The following is a 27,299-nucleotide window of genomic DNA, read 5'->3' as shown; positions in this document are numbered from 1 at the left end:
CCACACAAATCCCACGGAGTAAGCCATCATTGAGACGGATAATAAAAAACAAATTAGCCTCCATCCCACACCATCTTTTTCCCCGAATTACTGCGCTGTGGTTGTGGCTGTACTCATATTGAATGCTCGCAGGCAGGTGATGAACAGAATCCTCTTGTGTAAACTGTGATTATTGAAGATGAAAGCTGATTGCATGGTCATCCTAAAAATAAATAGCATTGGGTAGAAACAGACCGCACGTAATCTGCATTACATAAACACATTACAAAAAGTACTTTACAATATGCATAACAAGATTGTTGTTTCTTTTTATGAATTACATGATTACATATTGGACTTCCTACCAGCCATAAATCAGTTCCAAGACATAAACCAGAATATAATTTACTGATTTTAAGTTTTTAATTAAAAAAGGTTGTCTTTTGATGTATCAGCACCAAATTATCATTGCGTCTTTATGTGATTTCTAAAGAAAACAGGACACTACTTATATTGAAGATATAGATAGATATATATATAGATATAGATATAGATATACGCGTCGAACTGCAGTTAACGCTCGACCTGATTTTGCCAAGTAGTTTTGTTGACCTAAGGACAACATTTTTATAAATAAAACCTAAACCCACACCAAACCCTAACCATAATTTACCCCTAAAATCAGAGGGAAATGATAAGTGAAAACAATGGTCTAGAAGCACATAATCCAGGTTGGAAGATTAAAATTAAAATAAACTGTAAACTTATTTCTGAAATCTGATTGACTGATTTCAATGTTGTCCCAGGGTCAACATGATGTTGCCCTAAGGACATCAAGCACTTGGCAAAAACAGGAGAGCTGCAGTTAACTTCCGGTCTGTGTTTGGCTAATGTCTATTTATATTTATGTTTAATACTGCCCGTCCAAAAAAAGTCACTCTAATATTTCGTTGGACCACTTTTAGCTTTGATTACGGCATGCATTCGCTGTGGCATCATTTCAATAAGCTTCTGCAACGTCCAGAATGTCCATTTTTTCCTGTCCAGAGTTGTATTCATTTTTCGGCAAAATCTTGTATTGATGATGGGAAAGAACAACCCCTGCCCAAAGCCTTCTCCAGCACATCCCAAAGATTCTCAATGGGGTTAAGGTGTGGACTCTGTGGTGGCCAATCTATGTGTGAAAATGATGTCTCATTCTCCCTGAACCACTCTTTCACAATTTGAGCCTGATGAATCCTGGCATTGTCATCTTGTAATATGCCCGTGCCATCAGGGAAGAAAGAATAACCTGGTCATTCAGTATATTCAGGTAGTCAGCTGACCTCATTCTTTGGGCACATAATGTTTCTGAACCTAGACCTCCAATCCACTAGGAGGCTCTTACCTATTTGCTTAGTTAAATCCAGGTGGTGACTTTTTTGGGGGGACGGTCAGTGTATTATTTTTTTGGTATATTAATTGTATTAAATAAACGATTTGTTGAATTTTGTTGTATGTTTATTTTATTTGAATGGGTACTGTAGTTTGGTCACATTTTAAAGGGGTCATATGGCGGAAGTACGTGTTTTTCTGTGTGTTATAAGTTGCCCATGCATGTAAAATTGCACAAATGAAAGTGTGTGAACAAAAGATGCATTCTATCTAAAAGCGAATCTGGCTCAACCAGACTTGCCTGAAACGCCTCATGTAACCACACCCCGGCGAATCTACGTAACTTCGTAACATGATTTGACTAAGACCGCCCAAATCTACACGTATAATTGTAAATCTCATTGTATCGTCTGTCAGTACAATTGCTTTGGAACCTGATGTTCCGAATATGGTAAGAGGCGTTACATTTCCGTGAAATGCTTGCAGTATTTAACCAATCACTACGCACTGGTGAAATGGCCAATCATAGCACACCTCGCTTTTCAGAGCGATGAGCTTTGTAAAAAATACAAACATGCAAAGTATGTGGAAAATACAAAAATTTTTAAACTTTAAATGGTGTATACACATTGCGTTACATCTAGGGCTGTCAAAAGATTAATCGCGATTAATCGCATCCAGAATAAAAGTTTGTGTTTACATAATAATTATCTGTTTACTGTTCATAATCATTTTGTATTTATTAACACATACACATCCATGCATATATTTAAGAAAAATCTAAATATTAATAAACATTTATATATAATTTAAATTATTGATAAATATAAATAAATACATGTAAATATTTCCTAAATATGTATACTTGTGTATGTGTTTGTATTTATAAATACAAAATTAATATGCTATATGTTATATGTTATATGTTATGTAAACGCAAACTTTTATTCTGGATGCGATTAATCGCGATTAATCTTTTGACAGCCCTAGTTACATCTAAAACAAACAATAATATTCCTTTTAGCTGTGCAATATGACTCCTTTAAGAAACCGTATGGTACATTGACATCTAGAGTTGGAGCTTGGTATCGCAGTCTAAATTTAAAATATTGGAGAGACAAGTTTAGCCAAGTAATGGTTCTTTTTTGCTTCTTTTGCTTGTTCCACGAATGCACGCATACTCAGTAACATTTGTTTATGTTGTCACTTTGAAACCGTCTATACATAAACTGTCCAGAACAACCCCTGACTTCCAAACTTACACTTATTACATCCACCGCGAAAGCCTATTTTGCTGGTTTATTTTACATGTGTACTGGTTTTATTAATGTCTAATGAAAGGAATGTAATTGGTAGGTTGCCTAAAGCAAACTTTACTAAAGAGATTTAATGAAAACATGGATTAAAAATAGATTTTTGATGATAATTATGTTAGTAGTTTAATAAATATGATGTTTACATATTGCATGTAACTAATGAACAAGAGTAAAATCACATCAATGTTACACCCTTTTTTGCGCTGTAAAATCATACAACCTGTTTTTTTTATACTGCTACAACAATCTGATAGGCTATTTTCATTGAAAAATCATCCTACGTATTTATTTAGTACTGGTAGGTCAATTTGATAGGGTTTTTGTGCTGTAAATTAATCCTACATGTTTATTTTATACTGGTAGGACAATCTGACAGAGTATTTTGCATTGATAAATCATTCTACATGTTTATTTTGTCAATGTGGTTTAGATTATATACATGTTTGCACTGCAGTAGGAAAATCTGAAAAGGTAGGACAATTCGACCGAACACTGGTGCTGCTTCTTGTCTGGTGGCACTGTTGTTTTAAGGTTTCAAGTCATAATGACCTGAAGAAAGAAGGAAGGCTCAACATCCAAATGATGTCATTTCATGGTTTTTCATGGTGTGTGCAGCAGCAACAATGCACAAATGAATTTTAATGTTGTATGAAGTTTTGACAGAAAAGTACTGGAAATACACAGGTCATATATACAATTCTGTAGACGTTAATATATGATATTGACACAAGGAAAGGGCACATGCCTATACAGAAAGATTTATTTTTAACATATGTAACTGGCATCTGCAGTAGAATGATTTTGATCAGAATTGTATTGTTCGTAGCAAAGGGCTCTCTCGACTTATACTTTACAATTTGTCAATTAATATGATTATAAGCTTCCTATACGCACCTCTCAAAACCGCCCGAGGAGCCCCGCCACATAACAAATTCCAATTTAACCCCTGGACGAACCCAACCACTGGTTATAAATTAACCCATGTTGGATTGTTTTAACCCAAAATGCTTGGTTATTGTAACCCATTGTGGGGTGAAATATAAACTTTTTTTTAATTAGCCTCATCCCTTTCGACCCAACGCTGGGTTGAAAATAACCCAGCATTTTTATTTAGTGTTGCAGTATCAAAGTTTGGAAGTAATCAATGCAACATTGTAAATGACCGTGGAGACAGCATCTTACTAAAAGTGACTGACACAAAGAAGCAGCAAACTTTGACCCCAGTGGGTCTAAGATAACCTGCTTTTTCACTCTTCGCCTGCAGCGTCAATAGTCTGATCCAGAAATGACATCCTTGCCGTTAAACCATCCTTGATACGAACCATAGACTCACTACTATTTAATGCAGTACTCTTCCCGGGGACCATCTGATTCTTAAAATTACTTTTTAGAGTTTGTCATTCATTACATAAAATATCCCCAGGTTCTTGGCGCAACTTCACTGTCGGTAAGAGGCGGAAAGAAGCGGAAGCAACGGTGCCTTTGATAGCAGAGAACAGGGATGTCTGCTTAAATGCTTGGGGAAGCTCAAGCGTGTCAGAGCTACAGATCCTGTGGGAAATCAAAACTTGGAAGGAGGCAGATTCTCTGAAAAGATCTCCAGCTCTAAGTACTACGATCTGACATTTCGAAATGTGAAGTTTTCGACCACCTGCTGTAAACGGAGGTCCGTTCTGAAGCATGATTAGAAAGAGCTGTGAAAGACCTCATTTGTCTTGTTACATCTGGTATTTGGCTCTGCGATTCTTCTAGCTGAGAATGTGTCTTGTAATGAGAACAATCTCCAAGCTATCACCGTGTGATGTCAATGTCTTCATTCGTCCTCCAACGCTGAATTATTCAGCGCAGACCTGTTCTGGACCAAAGCTGTTCTAGATAAATAAATATTTGACCTCATCCTCAATAGGATTTAGGACACTTGAAGATGTTGAATGCCAAATCCAGGTGCTTTTAAGCAGATGCTTATGTGATAATGGACAATCACAGAAATGTGTAAAGATTCAGAAAAAGTTTAAATACAACTTTACTAATATCAATATACTAATAAAACTAAGTACAATGTCTAAAAGCTATAATACAATCATGTTTAAGAAAAATTTGCTAATTTAATGAGATGTTTAATAGCGTATTCTATCACCAATAATTATTACAACATCTGAATGATATGAAATATTGCTATTGTGAATCTTAATCATACCATCAAACAAAATGGCATCTCTGTCTCAATTTTAGTGATTCGCTTAAAAGCTTTACCATTAAACATGTAGTGGTTCACTTTGGGCGAAGAAGGAATAGCTTTAGGTGACAGTTTTATAAATAAATTTAATCAATGACCATGTCTCAATTTTCTTTGGCACATAGCTTGCACAAATCATGTCACTCGCACATTCAAATATGTGTTTATAGTCAACGTCTTAATAAGGCTTTCCAGCACAGCTTTATATCTTTCACTGTATAACTTTGTGTCACCCTATGATCCTATTCAGCATTAGCATCCGTCAAAATGAAGAACAGCTCCTCTGAAACATTTCACAAGAATGCAGTCATTTAAATCTATTGTCCCCTGGGACATAATTTTTCCAACACATAATGTGGCCCCTGTCAAAAGATTGTATCATCTGGCATCATCGCTCTGCCTGCTGGATGCGGATTTTTGGGGGAACATCTCCACTGTGTGTTGGGCAACGAAATTTCACCTCACATTTTAATGAGCACATTTCTTATGGAGGTACAAGGGAGGTTTTAACGTTCCAACACATAATGTGGCCCCTGTCAAAAGATTGTATCATCTGGCATCATCGCTCTGCCTGCTGGATGCGGATTTTTGGGGGAACATCTCCACTGTGTGTTGGGCAACGAAATTTCACCTCACATTTTAATGAGCACATTTCTTATGGAGGTACAAGGGAGGTTTTAACGATCTGTCATTTACTGATTGTAGGAAAATAAATATTATAATGCTCGGTTTGCGATCATTCTGTGTTGAAGTGCAAGAAATCGTTGTGTACCAAAACGTTTGCCTTTGCTCGCAGCTTGCAAAGATTAACAGCGCCATCTGCCGGTTTCAAGCACTTCCCCAAAAGTTTTGCTTGAGAGGAATATGTGTGTGCAGAGAATGTACCTTAATCATATATTTCAGAATCCCTTTTCATTTTATTATGGGTTAAGTTTTATCCAAGTATACAAGCAAGTTGTATTTTTAATAATTTTAGTAGCCACCACCACGCCAAGAGTTTGATTGAAAATACGCTAGGACCCCGAAAAACCTGTAACCTGTACATTGCTTTAGTGTTTTTAAATAATATATAACAACATATATATTTATGCTAAAATGTAGTGTACGCCATTACATCTTGCTGTTCGACTGATGTTTGTAGTTCACGACCGCGTAAACAGGCCTATAGTTAAATTTAGAGCTATTTAATACTCTAAAAGACACTTTTTTTCCATAAAAGTGGGTAAAACAATTGAACTACTGGAGGGGTAAATTACTAAAAGCAATGCAACACAAAACTCACGTGAAAACCTGTAAGCGTTTGTCCACAATCCTGTTCAAAACAAAAGCGCATTTCAAAACGCGCATGCGCACTTGCAATATTGAAACTCGTCATGCACATGGGCGAAGCTACCAGCAGGTGAATTTCACAGGTGTTAGAAAAGTCGTGAAGAAGCTCATTTTCCCGAGGCATTTCATGCGGGCTCACGTTGACCATGTCCCCGAAGTGTATTGGGGGTTGTGCTGGATTATTTTTCCTCGGGGTTGTATTTGACATCATCGGTTTTGCAGTACTGTTGGTCGGCATTTTTGCCAATCTGCACTTGGATGGCAGATTTTACGGAGATTTTCTCATCTACACTGGCTCATTAATAGTTTTCCTAAGTCTGATTTGGTGGATCATGTGGTACTCAGGGAATATTACAGTTTCCTCTGAGGATCTCGAGAGAGTGAGTTTTGATAACTTTGCGCACTGGGCGCGCAAGCTGTCTGAACGACTATCCAAAAGCGGAGTGAAGACACTGGAAGCCGGAGAGAAGTGCATTGTTAACGGTAAACAGTCAATGAAAGGCGACGTGACCCCTCATGCTCCAACTCGGATAACTTGGGAAAACTTGGGCACTCCTGGATGTTTCAATGAAGCTTACGACCGAAGTATGGACGCACAAACAAATGAGAAAACCGTGGAGCTGGAGACACTGAAGAACTCCGAGGTGATGATACTGCAGAACACTGCGAATGGAAAAGCAGAACGATTCCTCTGACCAGGTATACCTGTACAATTATTTAACTCCAATTATTGTTTTGAATTACCATAATAATTATAAGAATTGTGTTCAATCGCATAGTCTCGTGCGTATCAAATGCGGGCTTGATGTATCAAGTAAAAAAACAATTCTCCAAATTGGGGTTTTAATAATTTTTAACTAACTTTCCTAATGACAATAATGGATTCATTAGATAGGTTTTCTTATGTTTTTATGCATATTAAGATAATTTTTTATTCAATCTCAAATAAAAAATGATCACTAGGGCCTACTGTCTTGTTATCTCACAAAGAAACCTCCTTAATATTGCTATTATTATTAATAATACAATAATTGTTAATATTACTTTAAACATCTGGCCCATGTTAAACTGTGGTATATGTAGCCTATGTTGTAACAGTATGTGTTTTCTGTTTGGAATCTGAAACCATTTAAATACTGATGAACACCAGTGGACACAATGCTTTCCTATGCAATGATTTGTCTTTGAAACTTGATGCCATCTTGTGTGGCAGTATGACTCAAAACATGTTTATTGTCTTTCCTAGGTGCACTTTGGTTTTCGATTCAATAGAGTTTGGCTAAGATGGGGTAAAGCACCAGTAAAACTGGAATTTTTAAACCAAGCCAACATTTTTGGACTGATTGTAATATAATCAACATTTTTAGCACATGCATTTCTAAATCACTTTGCACACGTGATCGTTGTTTGTACTTTTAAATTATTTAATGTTTAAAAACATCAGATTTTATGTAGGCTATTTTTTTATCTTTATCAAATAAAAGTTTTTAGAAATTAATATTTCTATATTAAGTTTTTTGTATTAGTTCATAGTCTGTATGTTTTGATTTATTAGTAAAAAAATGGTAAAATAGTACAAAAAGATTTGTTCACTGAATGATCCATACGATACAGTATGCTTTCTTTTACCAGTCATGTGTAATTGCAATGTGAACACAAGCATAGTCCTTTACAAACTTTTATTAGGATCAAAGTCTTCTTCCCTGTTAAGGAGCCAAGACCCTGCGTTTTTTTGCTATACTTCAACAACCTGAAGCTGTCACACCCATTTTCCCATTTTATCTAACAGGAAAGACTTTACCATTACCTATAAAACATGTTTACCAAACAGAGGGAAGCTGTATGTAAACAGCAAAACCCACATCAAAATTAAGAAGTAATAGCATTTTTTAACATACTATTCTAATATACCCAGTTAAATCTGCTGGTCCATTTACAGTTTAACATGGTTAAAAACACCCTACTGTGAATATGGATATTTGATCCAGAAATGCTTGAGTTTTTCACAATGACATTCAACGGACAATAAGAGGGAGTAACACTGGAAGTCTGAAGAACTGTAATGTGTTTGCCTCTCTGGAAACGTAAAAAAAACACGTGGATGATTTTTGTTCATTTATTTTCCTTGGTGTTTTAACTACAAATTTTGCAAAATTGCGTATTATTTTTATACCCATAATAAACAAATGCATATCCATTTGCAATTGGACCTCATGTAAGCTCATCGAACACTATAACCTTTAGCAAGCTTCAGTTTCAAAGGTTCCTGTAAGCATAACAAATGTGTTAAAAATGAAGGCTCCTATTACTAATTCATAAAAGGTGTCAAGAAATCAGACAACCTGCACAACAAGCAGAACAGGATGGCCAAGATCGTCCTGTAGGTCAAGTATCAACACCTGTGACAGGCGAGATATCGAGCTAACTGTCCTAACACCGCCAAATGATATGACACATTGTCATATGCTGGTATACACATTGCTATTTTAAGTAAGAACAAAATACCTTCAAAACTCCCTGCGAACCACTGATTATGGAAAAGCTATCTAGTCAACAAACTGTTTAATTAACATTTTTGGTAGCTAAGATTTATTTTCCTCCCAGGAATCATTATAAATGTAAAGGTGGGTGTGTAAAAGTATAATTTAATTCTTTCAGGATGTCCTCTAAGGATAATTACGGGTAAACAAGTATTTTCACTCACACACAGTACCCTTGTTTACTAACAGGAACCAATGCATTTCATTTCTGTGATGTCAAAGAAAGAATTGTGGATACTAGAGTGTTTAAAATCCGATCCAACTGGAAAAGATAATAGATTTAGTATGTAATAGATTAGTAAATGTAATAGATTTAGAATAAATCGCTCATATCAATCGAGTCACAGATGTGGCAAACACTCCCTTTAGGGCGTTATTTAACTTCCCAAAGAGTGTCAACAAAGGAGTGTTTTACAAAAGTGACTTTTGCTGTACGTTTGTCCCTGAATTGATACTGTATCGCCCAGAGTTATTAGCGATCATACAATGAAAGGCACAGTTACATCTCATTTCAAATCTAGGTTGGTCTCCAGGATCTGAGGTTTCTCTTTGGAATGACATTTTTCTTGCAAAATCCTACCTGTACAACTCGTAGTTCCAGTTTGCTTGGAAATTGGCTGACTTGGACCAAGTCTTTGTGAGCTTAATATACAATTAGGTCCATACATTTTTGGACACAGGCACATTTTTTAGCTGTGTACCATAATGTATTCAAGTTACAGTTTTATAATGAATATTGTCTGAAAGTACACAGTCTCAGCTTTATTTAGAGTGTATTCACATTCAGAGTAGCTGAAGGGTTTAGGAATCACAGCTCATTTTCAAGGGACCAAAAGTAATTGGACAGTCGATTCAAAAGCTGTTTTATGAAACAGACCATAGTTAAATTTCAAAAACACAACAAATCCATCAGAAAGATCGCAGGAACATTAAGAGTGGACAAATCAACAATTTGGTACATTCTGAGAAAAAAACACACTGGGGAGCCCAACAACCACAAAAAATCTGTGATGTCTATATAAGATGTGGTGGTGGATGATGCCATTATCCTCTCCATGATAAAAAAAAAGCCATTCACAGCGTCCAGACAAGTGAAGAATTAATCCAGATGCCTCGTCTTCTGTTACACCACCAAAAAACACCAGTAACCCAGTGCCTTCGGAAACCATGCATGGAAATAAAATCGCAGTGCCTGAACACTATTTTACTGAAGATGTTGTCTGCTCATATCATGAGATATTCCAAGCCTTCTCCGTAGTTTTTATTTCTATTAGTCTTATGCAGGTTGATATTAGTTTTATCTCTCCAAAAAATGCTTGTGTTCAGCTATTTTATAAGTCTAATCTACCCATAGTCTTGAGGCTTTTGCAACTTGTTGTGAACCCTCTGTAGTTGTCCTTGTCATCTCTTTATTGTTTATTCATTGACATCTTTACCTTTTGGAGAGTGTTCCTTAGTTGTCTGGCCGTTGTGAAGAGGTTTTTATTTATCATGGAGGATAATGCCATCATCCACCACTTTTATCTTATATGGACGCCCAGGATTTTTTGGTTGTTGAGCTCCCCATTGTTTTGTTTTTCTCAGAATGTACCAAATTCTCTTAATGTTTCTGGCATCTTTCTGATGGATTTGTTGTGTTTTTGAAATCTAACTATGGTCTGTTTCACTTGCATGGAGATCTCCCTGAACCCCATGATGTGGGTTCACAGCAACAGCTTCCAAATGCAAACACCAAACATAGATCCAACTCCATACCTTTAACATGCTTCATTTATGAAGAAATTATTTAACGAAAAGCACATACCTGTCCATAAAACAGCTTTTGATTTGACTGTCCAATTACTTTTGGTCCCTTGAAAAAGGGGGGAGCTAAACATTAAAGAGCTGTGATTCCTAAACCCTTCAGCTAATCTGAATGTGAATACACTCTAAATAAAGCTGAGAGTGTGCACTTTTAGACAATATCCATTAGAAAACTGTAACTTGAATACATTTTGGTACACAGCTAACAAAAAATGTATGGACCCAACCGTAGTTTGTCCTCTTGTATAGCACCACCTAAAAGTAAACTAGCTACTTCACAAGAAACTCAGAAATCAGACTACTCATCAGCAGTCAAGAATCCAGAACATAAATGGAGTTTTTAATTTAATTTATAAAAAAATGCATATACCCACTGAAGCTGAACAACATCTACCACTTATTTTTCCTTGTGGAACATGTACTATCCGTGTAGTCTTTCAGTTGCTTGAACAGAATAAAATAATATTAACAGGCAAAGAGACAACTTTAACACAAAGATAACAAACACAGCCAACGACATACTGAATATAAAAGAAATGAAAAACAATGGGGAGAAAGGGAAATAACAAAACCAAAATGTAAGTGCAGCAATGATCCCAAATTTTATAAAATATTATTTAGCTTTTTTCGTTCATCTTCTGCAGTTCCCTTACCAGGAAAACTAATCAGGTACAGCACATTTCCTCAAGTTCATGCAAACTCATATATTTTAACAAAGTACAAATGGAAATATAATTCTCATAGGTTATTGGTTAAAATATGAAAACAAGAGGATGCAAGTAATCATCATTTTGATTCAATGTTATAGCAAATAACTCAAACCCTCAATTAATAGTGTTTTGGAACAAAAAATGAAGAAACTACATTCATTTCCATGACCACGAGTCCACGTCTTAAAAAAACAAAAACCTTGTGAAATAAAAATGTAGTACAAAAAATTTCCAAATGACCTCAGCACTGCCTGTTTTTGTTGAGTATTTGTGCCGCAGAAAACAAACACACACACACACACAAATAAGATCCTAATGTACACATGTACGACAAAATACTGCATATCTACTAAAGACTGCATTAGGTAGGTTGACATGGTAGCTAGCTGCCATGATACAGGAAAGAAAACTCCCCACATTTCTCTTTGCCAAAGAGAAACAAGCTAATTTTCCATTGGTGAATATTAAGATGAAATGATGAGCAGGTTCACATTTTTAAGAGCTAATCCATCTTAAATGTTTTTGGCAAGTCCACGTTTGACCTGTCTGAATGTTTTAAGTCTTCTTCAGGTTAATGCATATGTTCAAGACCTCTGACAGGGGGAAGGGGGACTTGTGACCACACATTTGATACGCATGCGTGTGTGCGTTACATACATTTACATACGTCATTGGCCGGTTGTTTGTTTGTTCATAACACAAAGGGGTTGTCTATTTGCCCATACACCATGCTCTCCTCTCCATTCACATTCGGCCCAGAGATACTAGTGATGGAGACCTTCTCTTCTGGGTCACACCCAGTTCGAATCTAAAATACATTTCATTTCTTAACTTCAAGTAGGCTATATTAATATATGTGTACATATATCTGTGAGTATTTACCCATTTATGTAAAAGGCCCACTGCCCGCCTTCCTTCACACCTTCAACAGTCTTTCACAAAGTACAACAGTATCTCTATCGTCTCCTCCACATCCTGTATGCACCTTTTTTTACATTTACCCCTAATCATTAGACCGCTCCAAAAATCCACTGACGTTTCAGCTCATCTCACTATTTGGCACCTTGGGTTCACTGACAGGTGATGTGAGTATAGCAGGTGGGTGGCGGGGGAGAAGCAAAAAAAAGGGTTGAGGTCAAAGGTCAAGACACGGCTGCCCTAATCCCTGGTGCTCTGCTGGTCTCTCTCCGCTGAGACAGGGACAGCTCCGTCTTCAGTCTTGACCCTTTTGGTGTCAGGCAGCTCCGCTTGGTCTCCATTCTGACGTTTGGTGGGCAGGGATGCCGAGGCAGAGGCATGGGTTGCCAGCATATGGAGAGGGCTCGCTGATGTGCATGACAAGGAATACAATTTTATTAGTTGAATGTCTTGGACAGATTGACAATTGTATCTCATAACATAGCCGTTTGGATCACATTTCTCTTTATCAGAGATGACACTTAGCGTTACGTCATTTTACAAATCACAAAAGAGCCCGTTCTCTCCGAAAGATACAACTCTAAATATACAAGAGAAAATAAGACGGGTCTCTTAAAATGAACAACTAATTTGTTTCCTTTTTAGAAAAATTAACATTTATTGCTGAAATTGCATACATTAATATCTGTGACTAAACCCATTTAGTACATTCCATTGCCATATTACATTCAAAATGCAATATAGGCCTAATACAAATGTATAAATAAGAAACATTAATAAAAATAGATAATTAGATAATAATTTCAAAGGTAAACAACTAACTTCAGCTTATGCATGATGCATTTAGTTTATCTAAATTAGTTTTAGTTTCTTTTTTTACTATTAAATAGTAATATTTGTCCACATAAAAATACCGAGTTAACAAAGACTTTTATTTTGGCAGGTCGTCGGAAGACGCTTATTTTTTAGTGTGTTAGCTTCACTCAGTAAAATGTTCTGAAATAAACTCTCAGAGCAATTCTGGAGATGAAGTTCATCTGTTCCTGTCCTCATACAGCACAGACGCAGACAAATTCATGAGCATCACGCATGTAGCACGTTAAACTGTGCAGTTCATTCACTCAGACACACAGAACAGCCAGATGGCATGTGTAAATAACAGGATTCTGCATCCACTAGTCCGAATCTAGTTTTATGGATTCAATGCAGCCGGAAAACAAGTTACACTCGCAAAATAGACTAAAACAGTAAAATAGCAGTTCACCATTTCAATAAGCTATCAGTTATTTATCAGCATGAGACATACATGTGAGCGTGTGAACAGACTAAAATGTGTGTCTCACAGTGAATGCGTGCGACTTGAGAGCCCTGTAACATGAATAGAGTTTAGCGGGCTGTGCGTTAGTAATAACGGTCCATGGGGAAACACAGCGCTCCGTGTGTACTGTAGTTAAATGGATTAAACGAGGCTTTGAGGCAACAAAAATTGCCTCGATGATTTTTTGTATTCGAATTACTCGAGGAATCGTTTCAGCCCTAGTTATCAGGTATGATATCTGTATCATGAATAGTGAAATATAATCCAAAAAATAAGTGCATATCCTCACCTGTAGTTCCTGACCCTTGGATAGCAGCAACCACATGAGTTCCATTCTGTGTGATTGCCTTAACAGGAAGCTGATGCTGGCCTAATGGTGCCTGTTGCACTATAGTAACTGTCTGTATGGGGGCGGATTGGGACGTTTGAAGGACTCGACTTGTTCCACCTATAGAAGTGGCGGTGATAGCAGGCACTGGCTCCACTTTCACTGAGAAAAACATTACAATATAAAAAATAAGGAATTTAATTCTTCAACAGGACACGGTAAATTCAACATTTGAATAATTTGTGCACCTTACCTTTGACCCCCTGGTGTTCTCCGTTCTCGTGTGGCTCTGCTTTAATAGTCATAGTCTGAGTGGCAACAGCCTGGGCTTGTACAGCGCGCGTTACAGCGGCAACAGAAACGGCGGGGATCTGATGCACCAGGTGGACTGTCTGCATGACAGACTGCTGGGATGAGGGAGTGGACACTGGTGTGGCTACGGTGTAGGTGACGGGTTTGATGGTCTGTGGTAACTGCCGCTGGACTGTGATGAGTACTGGTTGGGTGTTGAGGGGTGAACCTGTGAAGAAAAATTGAAGTTAGCTTAACTGACCTGAAGTGAGAACGTGTGTTTTAGCTCAGTTTTTAAAACATTCAAAGCAAACATATACTCTGAGATTAATTCTGATTCCTATTGATTGGGATATTTTACCTGGTGCATTTTGTGCAAAGCAAGCTTCTTGTATGACTGCTAATTTGGGCTGGACAGTTGGAGCAGGAGCGGAGGCAGGGGTGGGCTCGGGGTCCATGGGAACAGGTGAGCCTTCACGTGATAAGCTATCTGGGGTCTGTACACCACTCGAGTGGGCTGACAGTGCCCCCGTGTGGTTAGGTGATGCTGGGGCACTCCTGAAAGGACAAAACAAACTGAATATATTCAAGAAATATTTGGACTTCAAAACAAAAAGTGGATTGAACCCATCACCACAACACCATAACATTCTCAAACCAATCTTGTTAATATTTCATGACAAGTGTTTTTAAAATGAGGACTAGACTATAAGATCTCCTGAAGCAAATCTTATGTATAAAAAAATTCAGCTAATTTAGTGAAACAAATATACCTATCCTGGTATTGGATGTATTTTGAAGTTGACACAAACAAAGTGAATGCAAATTACAATTACTTGACCAATTGGCTACAAACACCTAATAATGATGTCAAGAAAAGCAAACATAGGACGTAAACAAGTTCAACATCGGTTCACATTATCAAATATAACTTGTTGGATTAACAGCAAGCAGAAAAAAACAACTTCCCAGAAAGCTGGATGCTATGGTTTCATTCCGCTTGTCAAATAAGCCACAGGTTTATGATGGACAGAAGTCATTGTATTGAGGATTTGTCAATGCAATACATGAACACATCTGATTATACAGTTTTTTTTATTTGCTATCAGCCTCGTAAAGGAATTTAAATAACTGCAGGTGAGTTTGCAAAAAAATTACCTTGAAGACAGGGGGCCTAGTGGGGTCCTAAAACACGGCACACCGCGTGGCCTGCGCTTGCGGAAAGCTTGTTCAATGAGCTTGCCCTCAGATGAGGGGTCTATCCTCCAGAAAGAGCCTTTACCTGGCTCCTCTTGTGATCTGGGTACTTTGATAAAATAGCGGTTTAGGGACAAATTATGGCGAATTGAGTTCTGAAAAAAAGGACAAAAAACTTCAAGTCAAATTTAATTTACCATTAATGAGAAAGGAGATTAATAAAAAAGAAATGTGCACATCTGGGAAGAGGACTGTCCCATCAAAATTAACCTGGCTTAAAGCAGAAAGGTACCAAGGACGACATCTATAAAGTTTTAAAATGATTTGATTCCACACCACAACTATAATGATACAGAGAAACGATACAGTTTAGATCACATTCAGAGTGATTTTTACCAGCTTATGATAATAAAACACAGACAGCCAATCAAAATCCATTCAATGGGCTGGCACATTTAAGATGTAAAACTGTACCACGTGACCATAGAATAAACACATTATTATAATAACAATATAATAAGTTATTATTCTTTGTGTGAATGGATCTTGAAGGGAAAGTTCACCCAAAAGTAAAAATTCTATCATCATTTACTCACCTTCGAGTTGTTCCAAATCTGTATAAATTTCTTTGTTCTGATGAACACAAAAGAAGATATTTTGAAGAATGTAGGACAGCAAACAGTTCTGGGGCACTTTTGACTACCATTGTAATTTTTCCTACTATGGTAGTTAATGGTGGCCAAGAACTGTTTGGTTACAAGCATTCTTCCAAACATATTTTTCTGTGTTAATCAGAAAAAAGAAATGTATACAGATTACTAGGGAGTGAGTAAACTTAAATTTTTGGGTGAACTTTCCCTTTAATTCTTACAGCACTTTATAGAATTTATCACTGTCACAGTTGTATTTATTGCTAAATGACTTGTTTCACGTCTTTCCTGCCAGTTGTAACATTTTCCTATTTCTACATGATTCTGATATAAAAAAATTCTACATCCTGTTTTTATACTAAATGTTTTCTCTAAAGCTGCTTTGTGAAAAGTCTATCTATAGTCAGTCTATATTAAAAACAGAAAACTTCTGTTGAATGTAAAGTGTGTTTTTTACTTCTGCGTCGGACCTACGCACAGGCAACGCGCAGGATTTCATTTGTACTTGTGCGTCATTGTCCATGTCGACACTAGGCGTCAGTGTCCACAGGCGCGTTGCTTGTGTAACCAAGACAAGACCCGAAGAAGCGATTCATTGTTTACACTGTCTGAGAAGCATTAGCAGCGATACCGGCAAGTGAACAGTCACTTTTGCAGCTTGAGTTGGTAAATACCCGAGTTGAGTTGAGCAAACCCGATGCTGTAACAGAGTTTTTTGACCTGAAGGGAGGGGGTTCAAGCAGACCAATCACAGCACTTGCGGTCCGTGTCGCATTGCTGCGTTGTTACGTCATTGGAGAGGTGCGTGTCAGGCTACGGCGTAGGGTACGCGTATCTGCATAGGCTACGGCGTAAGTCTGACGCATAAGTAAAAATCCACCTTAACTGCGCCTAAAACGGAACAGCTCCATGCATATGAAATGAGTAACAAAGCTAAGTGCTGCTTGCCGTCATGTCAAATATAGCCTTAAAATGCTTCATATTTCCATAACAACATCTTAGCAATGTCTGTATTACACTGAGACAGCATCACAAAACAATCCACTTAGACAAGTGGCATTCAAATTGATCAGACGGTTAAAAATAAAACTTCCGCCACTCGTTTATAATATTGGGATCCGTTAGAAAGCTATTCAGACACAGTCATCACAAGATTGGACCATTTCCCTTTGTTTAACTCCAATTATTTGTTATTCTGGTGTTAAAGAATGATACAGTATCGTGACCAGAAGGTTTCTCATCACCCAACAGACATTACTGACACGTAAATGTGGATGGGCACATGTTTACCTTAATTCAAAAACAGTAAAGTTCCTTTTGCAGACATTAAATTAATATTCACTTTGAATTTACATAGCCATTTTTTTTAAATCTCAAAACAGCAAAGCATATTTGATTCTTCATGATAGGAACCCTTTTAATATTTTGGTCGAATTAATAATGCTCTTAGTTACAAAAAACAGCCAAGTACACTTAACTGCATTTAAAGTGATAATTCTGTCATCATTTACTCGCCCTCAGATTGTTCCAAACCTGTGTCAACTTCTTTGTTCTACTAAAAGAAAGGAAGATATTTGTAAGAACGTCAGTAACCGAGCAAATCTCGCCCCCATTTACTACAATAGTAGGTAAAATAAATACTATGGGAGTCAATGGGGGGCGAGATCTGCTCTGCTTTGTGAACAAAGAAATGTATACAGGTTTGGAACAATCTGAGGGTGAGTAAATGATAACAGAATTTTCATTTTTGGGTGAACTATCCCTTTAACGCATTTTGTCATGTGTAAATCCATTCCGCAAAATTTTTATTCCTTAAAAGTCACTGTAGAACTGAATACACAAACACACTCTGACTGCAGACACTGCATAAACAGAAATGAATGACACTCACTTGCCAGCCCTTGTCTGCTGTCCTGTAATATGGATAATTCTTTGTAATGTGGGTATATATTCCATTCAGTGTCAGTTGTTTGTCTGGTGCCATTGTGATAGCTTGGACAATCAGCTGCGCATATGAGTAAGGAGGCTTGGAGTCATCCTGCTCAAAACAAAAGACCATTATAAGAGTTAACATATTAAAGGAACAATACAGGGTTTTAAGGAGGATCTATTGACAGAAATACAATATAATATACAAAACTATTTCTTCAGGCGTATAAAGACCTTAAGTAATGAACCGTTATGTTTGTAATACCTTAGAATAAGCAATTTATTTATATCTACATACAGAGCGGGCCTACATACATTGAATTCGCCGGCATGTTTTGTACAGCAGCCCTAAACAGACAAACAACTCTACAACGCGAGTTTCCTCTCCCTCTCCCCTGCGGTATAGTGGTGAAATGGATCGCGGATGTCTTTATAATATTAACGCAGATCCTAGCTCCTGCCTGACTTTTATCCTTATTTTTATATTTAAAATCCACAGATATTTTATTTTATGTAATAAACAAGACATCGCTCTTTCTACAGTCTTTCTAATGCCCGCCATGATCTCTTCCCTGCGTCAACATAAGAAGACTTGGCTGTCTCAGCCAACGACATCTTTTTGTACTGTGGTGGCCACCGTCATGTTTGGACTGAGAAATTCCTTGCAAATCTATAATACAACGCTAATGGCAGCTGTAAATCAAAAACTGCGCCTTTAAACATGACAAATCAACGTCAAATTTGCCTACATGTTGATAAACAGCACATCATCTGTTAGATAAACTGAGTGCATTATCAAAATATCCCATACTTTTGGACTGTCGCCCCCGGAAGCTTCCTTGTCATTTTCAGATTGAGAATTCTCATTGATGAGTTCAGCTGTGAGACCACGACCCATCTTGTAACTGGATAGCCCTGCCCCTCGAGGACTAGATGGGCATGAGTTGGCAGCACTGACAGACAAATACATCCAAATGATATCAGAATTTTCAATGCTGTAATAATGTAAGCATGCAGCTTTAAAAAAAACACAGTTTGGTTAAAAAGTTGAATGATCGGCTTACCTGATTGTACCTGTTGGAGATGGTAGTGGACTCATCAGGTGGGCGATGTTGTCTGGAATGTTGATTGTCAGCGGTGAGATCTGGGGTTGGACCGCCTTCATAGGAGACTCAGGAGCGTTTCTGCGGTCTCTCTTGTCATTGGACAGGGCAGTGAACGTAATTTTAATATTTGTGCTGGGAAATCTGAAGGTGCACCTACAAACGGAAATAAAACAAATCCGTCAATATGTTGCAGATGATCATTTACTGTCTCAATGCATTTTAAAAACAATTATACAGCTGTACAGCAGACTGCCAGGAACTGTGGACAGAAGTAGACCTGGTTTATATATGGACACCAGCATGACCTGATTACATGACAGATATATATATACAATCAGAGACATACTTGAGTCTGCTCAAAGACAATGACCTCACTGTGTGCATGCTCTCGAATGGTGTTTTTAATTTACTACTTGCCCCCAGTTGCATTACTATAAAGCATGCACGTGAAGTACTTGGCAGAGCATGTTTATATTAATTTCAAGCCGAATGGAATTAACAACTATATCTTTTAACTCTGAATGTAGTTTGCTACAAATCCACTTCTATGCACTAATAATAAAAAGGCACACAACTGGTGCATCTCCCTTATAAATAGGACTTATCAATTATAAAAAGGACTATACAATTAAAACATCATATGATCCTACTAACATGCATTTAAGCAATGTATGTAACTGCAGCTTCCAAACAAAACACACACACATACATACATGAAATACCTGCATATATATCATTTTAATACAATGTTACAATGTTAAAATAAAATAATCGATTAGCATGTATAAAACATACGTTTTGTTTATTAGACTTACTCTTAACTACAATTTCCAATTTGGCAATTCGGTCATTGAATTATTGTGTGCTTGGAGGCAGCAAATCTCAGATTTAATCATTAAAACAAAACTTGAAATCATGGGGAACGCAGAGTGACCGCTGGATTTGTTGTGTAAACAGACCGGTGTAAACGATTAGCTGCTGTGCTAATCAAAGGGTGCAGTGCTAGCAGACAACATGAGACGTGCGTTAGTAGCGGTTGTCATAATCAACACGTGCTGCCTCGCGAAACAAAACAAATGCAGCGCGCTAACACCGCAAACGCATCTACTTCTGCGCATCGCAGCCGGTGCTGGTAATTCCTAGCAAAGATGATGATCTTACATGCGGGGAAGCTGGAGAGGAGGAGCCCCTCGTCTCTGAAACACCCCGTCAACGAACACCCCGTTTTTGCCGAGGCATCGAAGGTAGAAATCTCCGCCGCCCGCTCCGTCTTCGCCGGCGGAGAAGATCTCGAGGTGTCTCCGTGAAATAAAGCTTGAGTGGCCCATGCTCACGTCCACGGAGCCTTGTGACGAATTCCGACCGATGGTGACCGAGCGCTTCTTCATCAGATATTCGAATTCTCGGCCCTCGAGCCGGGCGACAACCGACCCTGACATCCCGCTTACCGCCATCTTTTTACGAGTATTTCTCTTGACGTAAATTTCAGACTATCAAAATGAAGGACCGAACGACTGTTTGTCAGTCGGAAGGCCTGATTGCAAAATTTAGTGGGGGGAATCGAATCAAATGATGAGAAATAAATACTAAGGAACGTGCCAGCCCAGGGACAGCGGCTCCAACCCACAGCCGCGACAGAGAGAATGAGTAAAGGATAAACTCTACCAAACAAACAGAGGAGGCGGGGCTGGGATGAGCGACAAAGCGGACGGCCAATGGGGCGTTAACTTAGAAAGTGGAATAACGCTATTCACCAATCAGCGAGGGAAAGAACAAGGGTGTAGTGTTTAGGTTGGTTGCACCGTGGGCTTGTTGACACGCATGTAATTGGTGTGTTGTAACAGGCGGATTGGCGTCTTGGCGATGCGAGGAGTTTGAGGTAGTATTGGTGACGACATTCTGGAGGGTTACATGTTTTCTGTAGGCAGCAACGTAATTACAATTCAATGACGAGCTCCAAAATATCTGAAATTATGTTACAATGACCCGCTAATAACCATTTGATTTTAATCGCCCTGACAATGATTGTGCGATGTAACGTTAATATAATGTAGAAAAACTTTGTAGCACCCACCTTTAATTCACAATTGCCGAGTAGAACATTACGGCAGTCTGATATTAAAGGCGCGTGCCCTGTTGCGATGATGCTAGTACGTTGCATTGCACATTCAACATGACATGACAATCATTTTCACACAGTAAAACAATTAAAGAGAAGAATCAGCTGAAGAGAGAATGTGCATCTAACATAAATACTAAATGACAAATGCAAGTGCTCTAAGAGAGTAATTTCAGCTGTGGTAAACTTGCATGTCATAGTGTCAGCATGGAGTTCATTACAAATGATTTTCCATTCTTAATTGTACAATCTGCTTTTAATTTGTATGAGGCTGATTTCTGTGGGCATTCCTTCAGGTCTCACAGTCAAACAGCATATGAACATCATACTCTTAAAATAAAGCAACAATCACTTGCACATTTAAGCATTAAATGAGTAACAAAATTGCTTACATATTAATTTCAAATAGCATTAAAATAATAATAAATTTAAAATACAAAATCACTACACGATCAGACGATAAGACCGGGCACATTGGTAAGTGCAATAGTCTTTAAAAGAGAATGCTGAGGGCATTTAGTGGTTTGATTTGGTATGAAAAAGTATTTTTACCAACATATGAAGTGCTCATTCTGGTTTGTGTTCATTTGCAACCACTGGATGTATTTAATTTACATCCAGACAATTGTTTACATATAACCTTGCAATGCAGTTATTCTCGATTCGTTTTCGGATGAGAACATATATTTTTATTACAGTTTCTTATATTTTATTTTAATCAATAAGGACCAAAACTGGATTATATGTATGACAAATTTGTAATTTTATACGTTTTGTGTTTGTTTGTAATAGCACATTGGCGTAAAGAGATAGTTCACCCAAAAATGAAAATTCTGTCATCATATTCTCACCCTCAAGTTGTTCCAAAGGTGTATACATTTCTTTGTTCTGATGAACACAGAAAGATATGTGGAAAAATGTTAGCAACTGACATTTCTGGGATATCATTGACTACCATAGTAGGAAAAATGATTGTATCATTTTTTTTGTTCTGTTAACAACAGAACAAAAAGAGATATTTTGAAGAATTTAGGAAAGCAAACAGTGCACCGTTAACTGTCATTTTATTTTTTTCTACTATGGCAGTCATTGATGTCCCAGAAATGTCAGTTATTAACATTTTTCCAATGATCTTTTATTGTGTTTATCAGAACAAAGAAATGTATACATGTTTGGAACATTGGAACAATTCAAGACAGAATTTTCATTTTTGGTTGGAGGAAAACTACAGAACTTATTACAGAGCAATGAGAATACATTTCTTCCTCTTAAAGTTCAACAACAACTTCCAAAAAAAAATAAAGAAAACTGCATTACTCGAAATGAGGAGCACACATTTACACAATAAAATGTTTTTGTTAAACTAGTCTATACACTGTTAGTCTATGTAGTTACATAATTTTCAATGGTATTTTGTGTTCATACCGCATGTTAAACAATACCTAACACTACCAAGTAGTTTGTAAATACATACTGTGAATGATGCTCCTCTCATCATTAATATAGAGGCACTACATTAGATTAGGTTTTTGTTAGTGGACAAAGACAATCGCTCTTGCTACCTAGCCAAGGACATCCAACGCTTTAAAAAAATCCCATGGAAGACGTTTAAAAACCTGTTTTCCAAAAAATAAGATATCCCTTTTCTCCAGTACTTCAGTCCTCTGTAGTCCCAGTTATTCAGTCATCTCTCTGGTTTTTCAGGTCTCTTATAGTTTGAATGAAGAGATAATTTAGAGTGTCTTTTGGTCTCTCCTCCATATCAGTGACATGATGATCTCCAAAAAAAAAAGAGTCTATCACATGAATGCCACTCGAGTACTTGGATATCCTTTAACTTGGAGAAAAAAACTGAAACTTATTAAGTGAAGTAGGGTCGACACTCAGATCGTCTCGTCGGTCATTTCCAAGAACTGTGCGTAAACATCTCTTGAGCACTCCCCTTTCTGGTTGAACAAAAACTTGTAGTAGCTGCCATCAGCACAAATAGCTTGAAGGAAGAGAATGAGTTGGTGGAAATGTTGGTTAAATTATTTATACTGAACAGTATTGTTTGTCATATGATTGTATGAATATTAGTCTAATAAACAATTTCTTTGACTCTATCCATGCAAACACGCTTACAATAGCATTACCAAATAGCTCATTGTTAACCACATGCTATCAAAACAATAAACTTCAGTCTACCTATAACAGCATTGGGTTCTGTTCCAAAGGCACAGACACACGGAGAACCAGATGGGACCTGGAACTTGGAGAAACTCCATTTGGAGCTGAAATACTTGGGTAGAAAACTGGCTGATGCCAAGCTGCGAGAAACAAAATATTTATAAACACCGCAAGCAAAGCATTACTACTTAAAATCTGCTAAAATCAATGACAATTGATCATTACAAACCTGGATTGCTTGTTTCTTTTGGGATCCTCTGCAGCGAATATATGGACTGTTCCATGATCGCTGGATACGCAGATAAGAGATGCGTCCTGATTGAAGTTGATGCTGAAAGACACACACACACACACAGTTAAATACACACATTACGCGTATGGTAACAGAATAGATTATATGCACATCAAGATTTACCAGTATATGTTGGCAGTTTGTGATCCTCTTCTTAGCTCCTGAATAAGATGACCTGCTGAGGTGTCAAATATTCTGATCAAAGTCCCCTAAAGAAAAAGACACATTCTCTATTATCCAATCACAGATGCATTCTTTATTAGTGCTAGAATAATCGAAGAGTAAACCTCAACACAATCGAGTTGTGAATTTGCTCAAATTTGGTACAAAAAACTATAACACACCAAGCAAATGTAAAACTCACTTTTTCAGATGCTGTTGCTATCCGCGTGCCCTGTAGGTTGAGGGCGATGCAGCACAGAGCGCCCTCATGGGCAGGAATATCAACTGGTGGTTTCTCTGTGTTGGCCAGGTCTACAATCTGAACATGTCCAGAGTGAGTTGCTGGGAATGCTAGCAATGAATTGTTGCTGTTCGGGCACAAGACACACAAACCTGCAGACAAAAATCAAAGATATAGGGTTTAATGTTGTTTTTGTAACTTTGTGAATAACTTTTGAACAATTCATATTAAAAGTTCAGTATGCAAGCCAGTACACTGAATTAATTTCATTTAATACTTTGAGATGGGGTGTACAATCTACCTTTAGGGTTATAGCATGTTTCAAAGACATGCAGCTGATGAGGATTGTGTGTAAATGTGAAGACTTTTATCATGGAATCCAGGACAACCACAATTCTGCAAGACAAACAGTATGCGTTCAATGATTTTCTAAGACCTATACAGGTTGAAGTTTAGGCTAACTGAAAGACTACAATATTTGACACAATTTAAGACACAGTTAGTTCCATTTATGATGATAAGATGTCAGTATTTTAGAGTAAAATGATTTGTTTGCATTTATCTAAAAGGAAGAGAGCATAAAGCAATGGCATTAAGGTGAGTAAATTATGAGCACATTTTTAAGTTTGGGTGAACTATTCCTATTACGTTTATGCGTGAAATACTTTCTTAATCAAAATCTAACAAATATTAAAAATAAATAAATACAACAAGAGCATATGAGGGTGATTATAACTACCTGTCACGCCGTAGCTTAACAGCTTTAACGTCTGTTGAAAACTCAATCTCGATCACAGTCTTTTTCTTGAGGTCATCCCAAATCATCACTTACACAAAGAAAGGCAAATAGTTTTACATTTGTGCTTGCATGATAAAATTATTTCACTGTGAACCCGAGCTCATAGGTTACCTACTGAAATCAAGCATGACTATTGATTATGGCCTACATGGTATGTGCTTCAAAATATGTGCTACATATAGAGTAATTTAGACAAAGAAAAGTATACCTTTATTGGGAGGATATTTGGGTTTTTTTCCACCTCCAACAAGCGCAAGATAATTGCACCGAAAAAGCATCTCCACATGACCAATTCCTCCCTCAAGAAACTCTGAGAACAAAGACAAAAAGTAATGAGAGTCAACACCTACAACATAAAAAAGCCTAAATGTTCATAACATCGATACCATAGTGTGGATGGTGAATGCATAACAGACATTCTCGTGTTATAAAAGTAATGACAGTAAAGTTTTTGGTGTGGTCTCGATGTGTATTTTTGCTCTTTTCGCCACCCAAAACAAGATCTTCAGATCATTTAAAATGCATGCAGTGAAAAATCTATGATGTGTCATCATGCATTTATACCAAAGAACTTCTGCTCAGCTAAACATGTTTAAATCATTTACATGTATTAATAAAACTCACCTTGTTTTTCCTTTTCTTTAAGGGGATCCGCGTTATATACCCTGAATCCATTCTCCATTCCACATGCAAAACATCCTGGAAGGATAAAATCACATAAAAAAACGAACTGTGGATAAAGATGTCCCCGTCTCAACACTAAGATTTCCTTGCTGCTCACTGGCAAACTGCATCACCTCTAACAGGACATTCCAAGGACATCCAAGGTGCCCACCGAACACAGGGCTCAACAATAATGCTCAGGACAGTTGATGAATCTGTGACTATACAGATCAACAAAGTGCTACATTGTCATGAAATGTTATTATTAGCACATGTTTCAAGCTTTAATATATTCAAGTGCAAAAATATATTAAAGAAAACTCAATTTGATCCTGTGAGCCGAAAAATAATGCATCACATGTTTAAAGTTTGAAAGTATTTTATCAACAAGTAACCCAAACATAATGAAAATCTAATACATGCAGGCTACGTAGAATGTTTGCACTTGCACCTTGGGCTTATTTTCTCCCAAGGACATAGAGAAATATATAGAGGAAAGAATATGAACGTTGTTGTGGCAACTTTTGAAAGCTGTTGTCAGCACGTCTGTTCTGGTGACAAAAGTGAAGACGTGCCCGTTTAGCAACAATGATGTTGGTCCTCACATCGGGTTTTGTTTTCAATTTCAAGTAGTGTAATAAAACGCTAGTGCAAAATGTAAATTAAAATATGACATTGGGCGAACTGCACGAACGATCCCGTTAAAATTTGGGGATGCGTCATTAAAAGCTAATTTCGAAATAGTTACCTAAGCACACTTAATACTCAAACGACGGAATATTTATTGTGGTACAATCACATAACGTAAGTATAGTCGAATGTATGCAGTATTCGTTATCAAAATGATCAGATGCATCGCAAGTCACAAACCAGTAGCGAAGATAGCTAGCTAGCAATGGGTTAGCTTGGCAACATCAAGTGAATTACGGTCTTTATTGGATTTATAATATGCCAATACCGTATCTTTCTAACAATATTGTATTTTATACCCAAACATGGAGCTGGTGACCAAACAGAACAAAAAATAAAAGAATAAAACAAAAGATTGCTGACCCCAGCCAATAAAGCAAAACACTCATGTGACTGCATCCTTGTTGCTAACCAGCTGTTAGTTAGTTGACTGTCTGTTTGGGTAAAACTAACTAATGAGCTAACTCCAATAACAAACCCTATAATTAAATGTACCATCCACATCAAACCCCAATTATGTTTATACCGTGTAGAATAAATGACAGCTCACTGGCGTATATGATTCATAACGGTATCGTTAGCTAAGAATTTGTGGTGTTAGCTTGCTTTCTAGTGAAGAGTCTTACCGTGATCCTGGTTAAATCCAGCATGAAGTAATCCATTGCCGTGTGGATTGGATGGTAGTAAATTCATTGTGCTTGCTGATATGTGGGTAATCTAAATGGGAAAAGATATCAGCCTAACTAAATGACAGCATTCCTCTAGCCGCCTATGAGGGCTAGAGTTGGCAGGCTAATGCTAGGTACATGGGATTTAATATCACGATTGTCTCTCCAGCCAGGAAATAAAGTTGGCAAAGCGCCTGTTGTTCCTCCTATATCCTATCAACGGACAGATTGCGGGAAGGGTAACGTTAACATTAAAGTCTAATTCCAGTAAGCACGCTGCTCACGCTTGTTAAAGTCTTCTATCAGTCAGGGCGTTTTAAAGAATCAAGACGTAACGAAACGTAAATTAAGTTAATTTACAGCGTTCTCCAACATACATTGACTTATGCCACTGGCATTAACTATGCAAATAATGGCGGGGGAAAAACAAAATTTTTGAAAGTACTCCGGAAAATAAAGTACATTTTTAAAC

The 27,299-nt window shown here is 37.4% G+C and overlaps 2 protein-coding genes across 2 annotated transcripts; both read right to left on the bottom strand.

Moving 5' to 3' along the window:
• Positions 1-10,896: 10,896 nt before the first annotated feature.
• Positions 10,897-20,655, bottom strand: foxk2a (forkhead box K2a). The gene is made up of 9 exons (XM_057358736.1): positions 20,186-20,655; positions 18,983-19,177; positions 18,730-18,871; positions 17,881-18,027; positions 15,301-15,494; positions 14,504-14,700; positions 14,105-14,371; positions 13,813-14,013; positions 10,897-12,612 (listed from the first exon to the last, which is right to left on the bottom strand). The coding sequence occupies exons 1-9, from the start codon at positions 20,476-20,478 to the stop codon at positions 12,446-12,448; spliced, it is 1,803 nt and encodes a 600-aa protein (XP_057214719.1). The 5' UTR covers positions 20,479-20,655; the 3' UTR covers positions 10,897-12,445.
• Positions 20,656-20,807: 152 nt separating this feature from the next.
• On the bottom strand, positions 20,808-27,133 carry wdr45b (WD repeat domain 45B). Its single transcript, XM_057358740.1, has 10 exons — positions 26,786-27,133; positions 25,431-25,505; positions 25,015-25,116; positions 24,747-24,834; positions 24,309-24,403; positions 23,969-24,159; positions 23,728-23,813; positions 23,542-23,643; positions 23,331-23,452; positions 20,808-23,133 (listed from the first exon to the last, which is right to left on the bottom strand). Exons 1-10 carry the CDS (start codon positions 26,850-26,852, stop codon positions 23,027-23,029), a joined length of 1,035 nt encoding a protein of 344 aa, XP_057214723.1. The 5' UTR covers positions 26,853-27,133; the 3' UTR covers positions 20,808-23,026.
• Between the last annotated feature and the right edge of the window lie 166 nt (positions 27,134-27,299).

Source organism: Triplophysa rosa, linkage group LG18 (genome assembly GCF_024868665.1).
Source record: "Triplophysa rosa linkage group LG18, Trosa_1v2, whole genome shotgun sequence".
In the NCBI taxonomy this organism is placed as follows: domain Eukaryota; kingdom Metazoa; phylum Chordata; class Actinopteri; order Cypriniformes; family Nemacheilidae; genus Triplophysa; species Triplophysa rosa.
The sequence above is the reverse complement of the archived record's forward strand: the minus strand, read 5'-3'. Positions and strand labels throughout refer to the sequence as shown.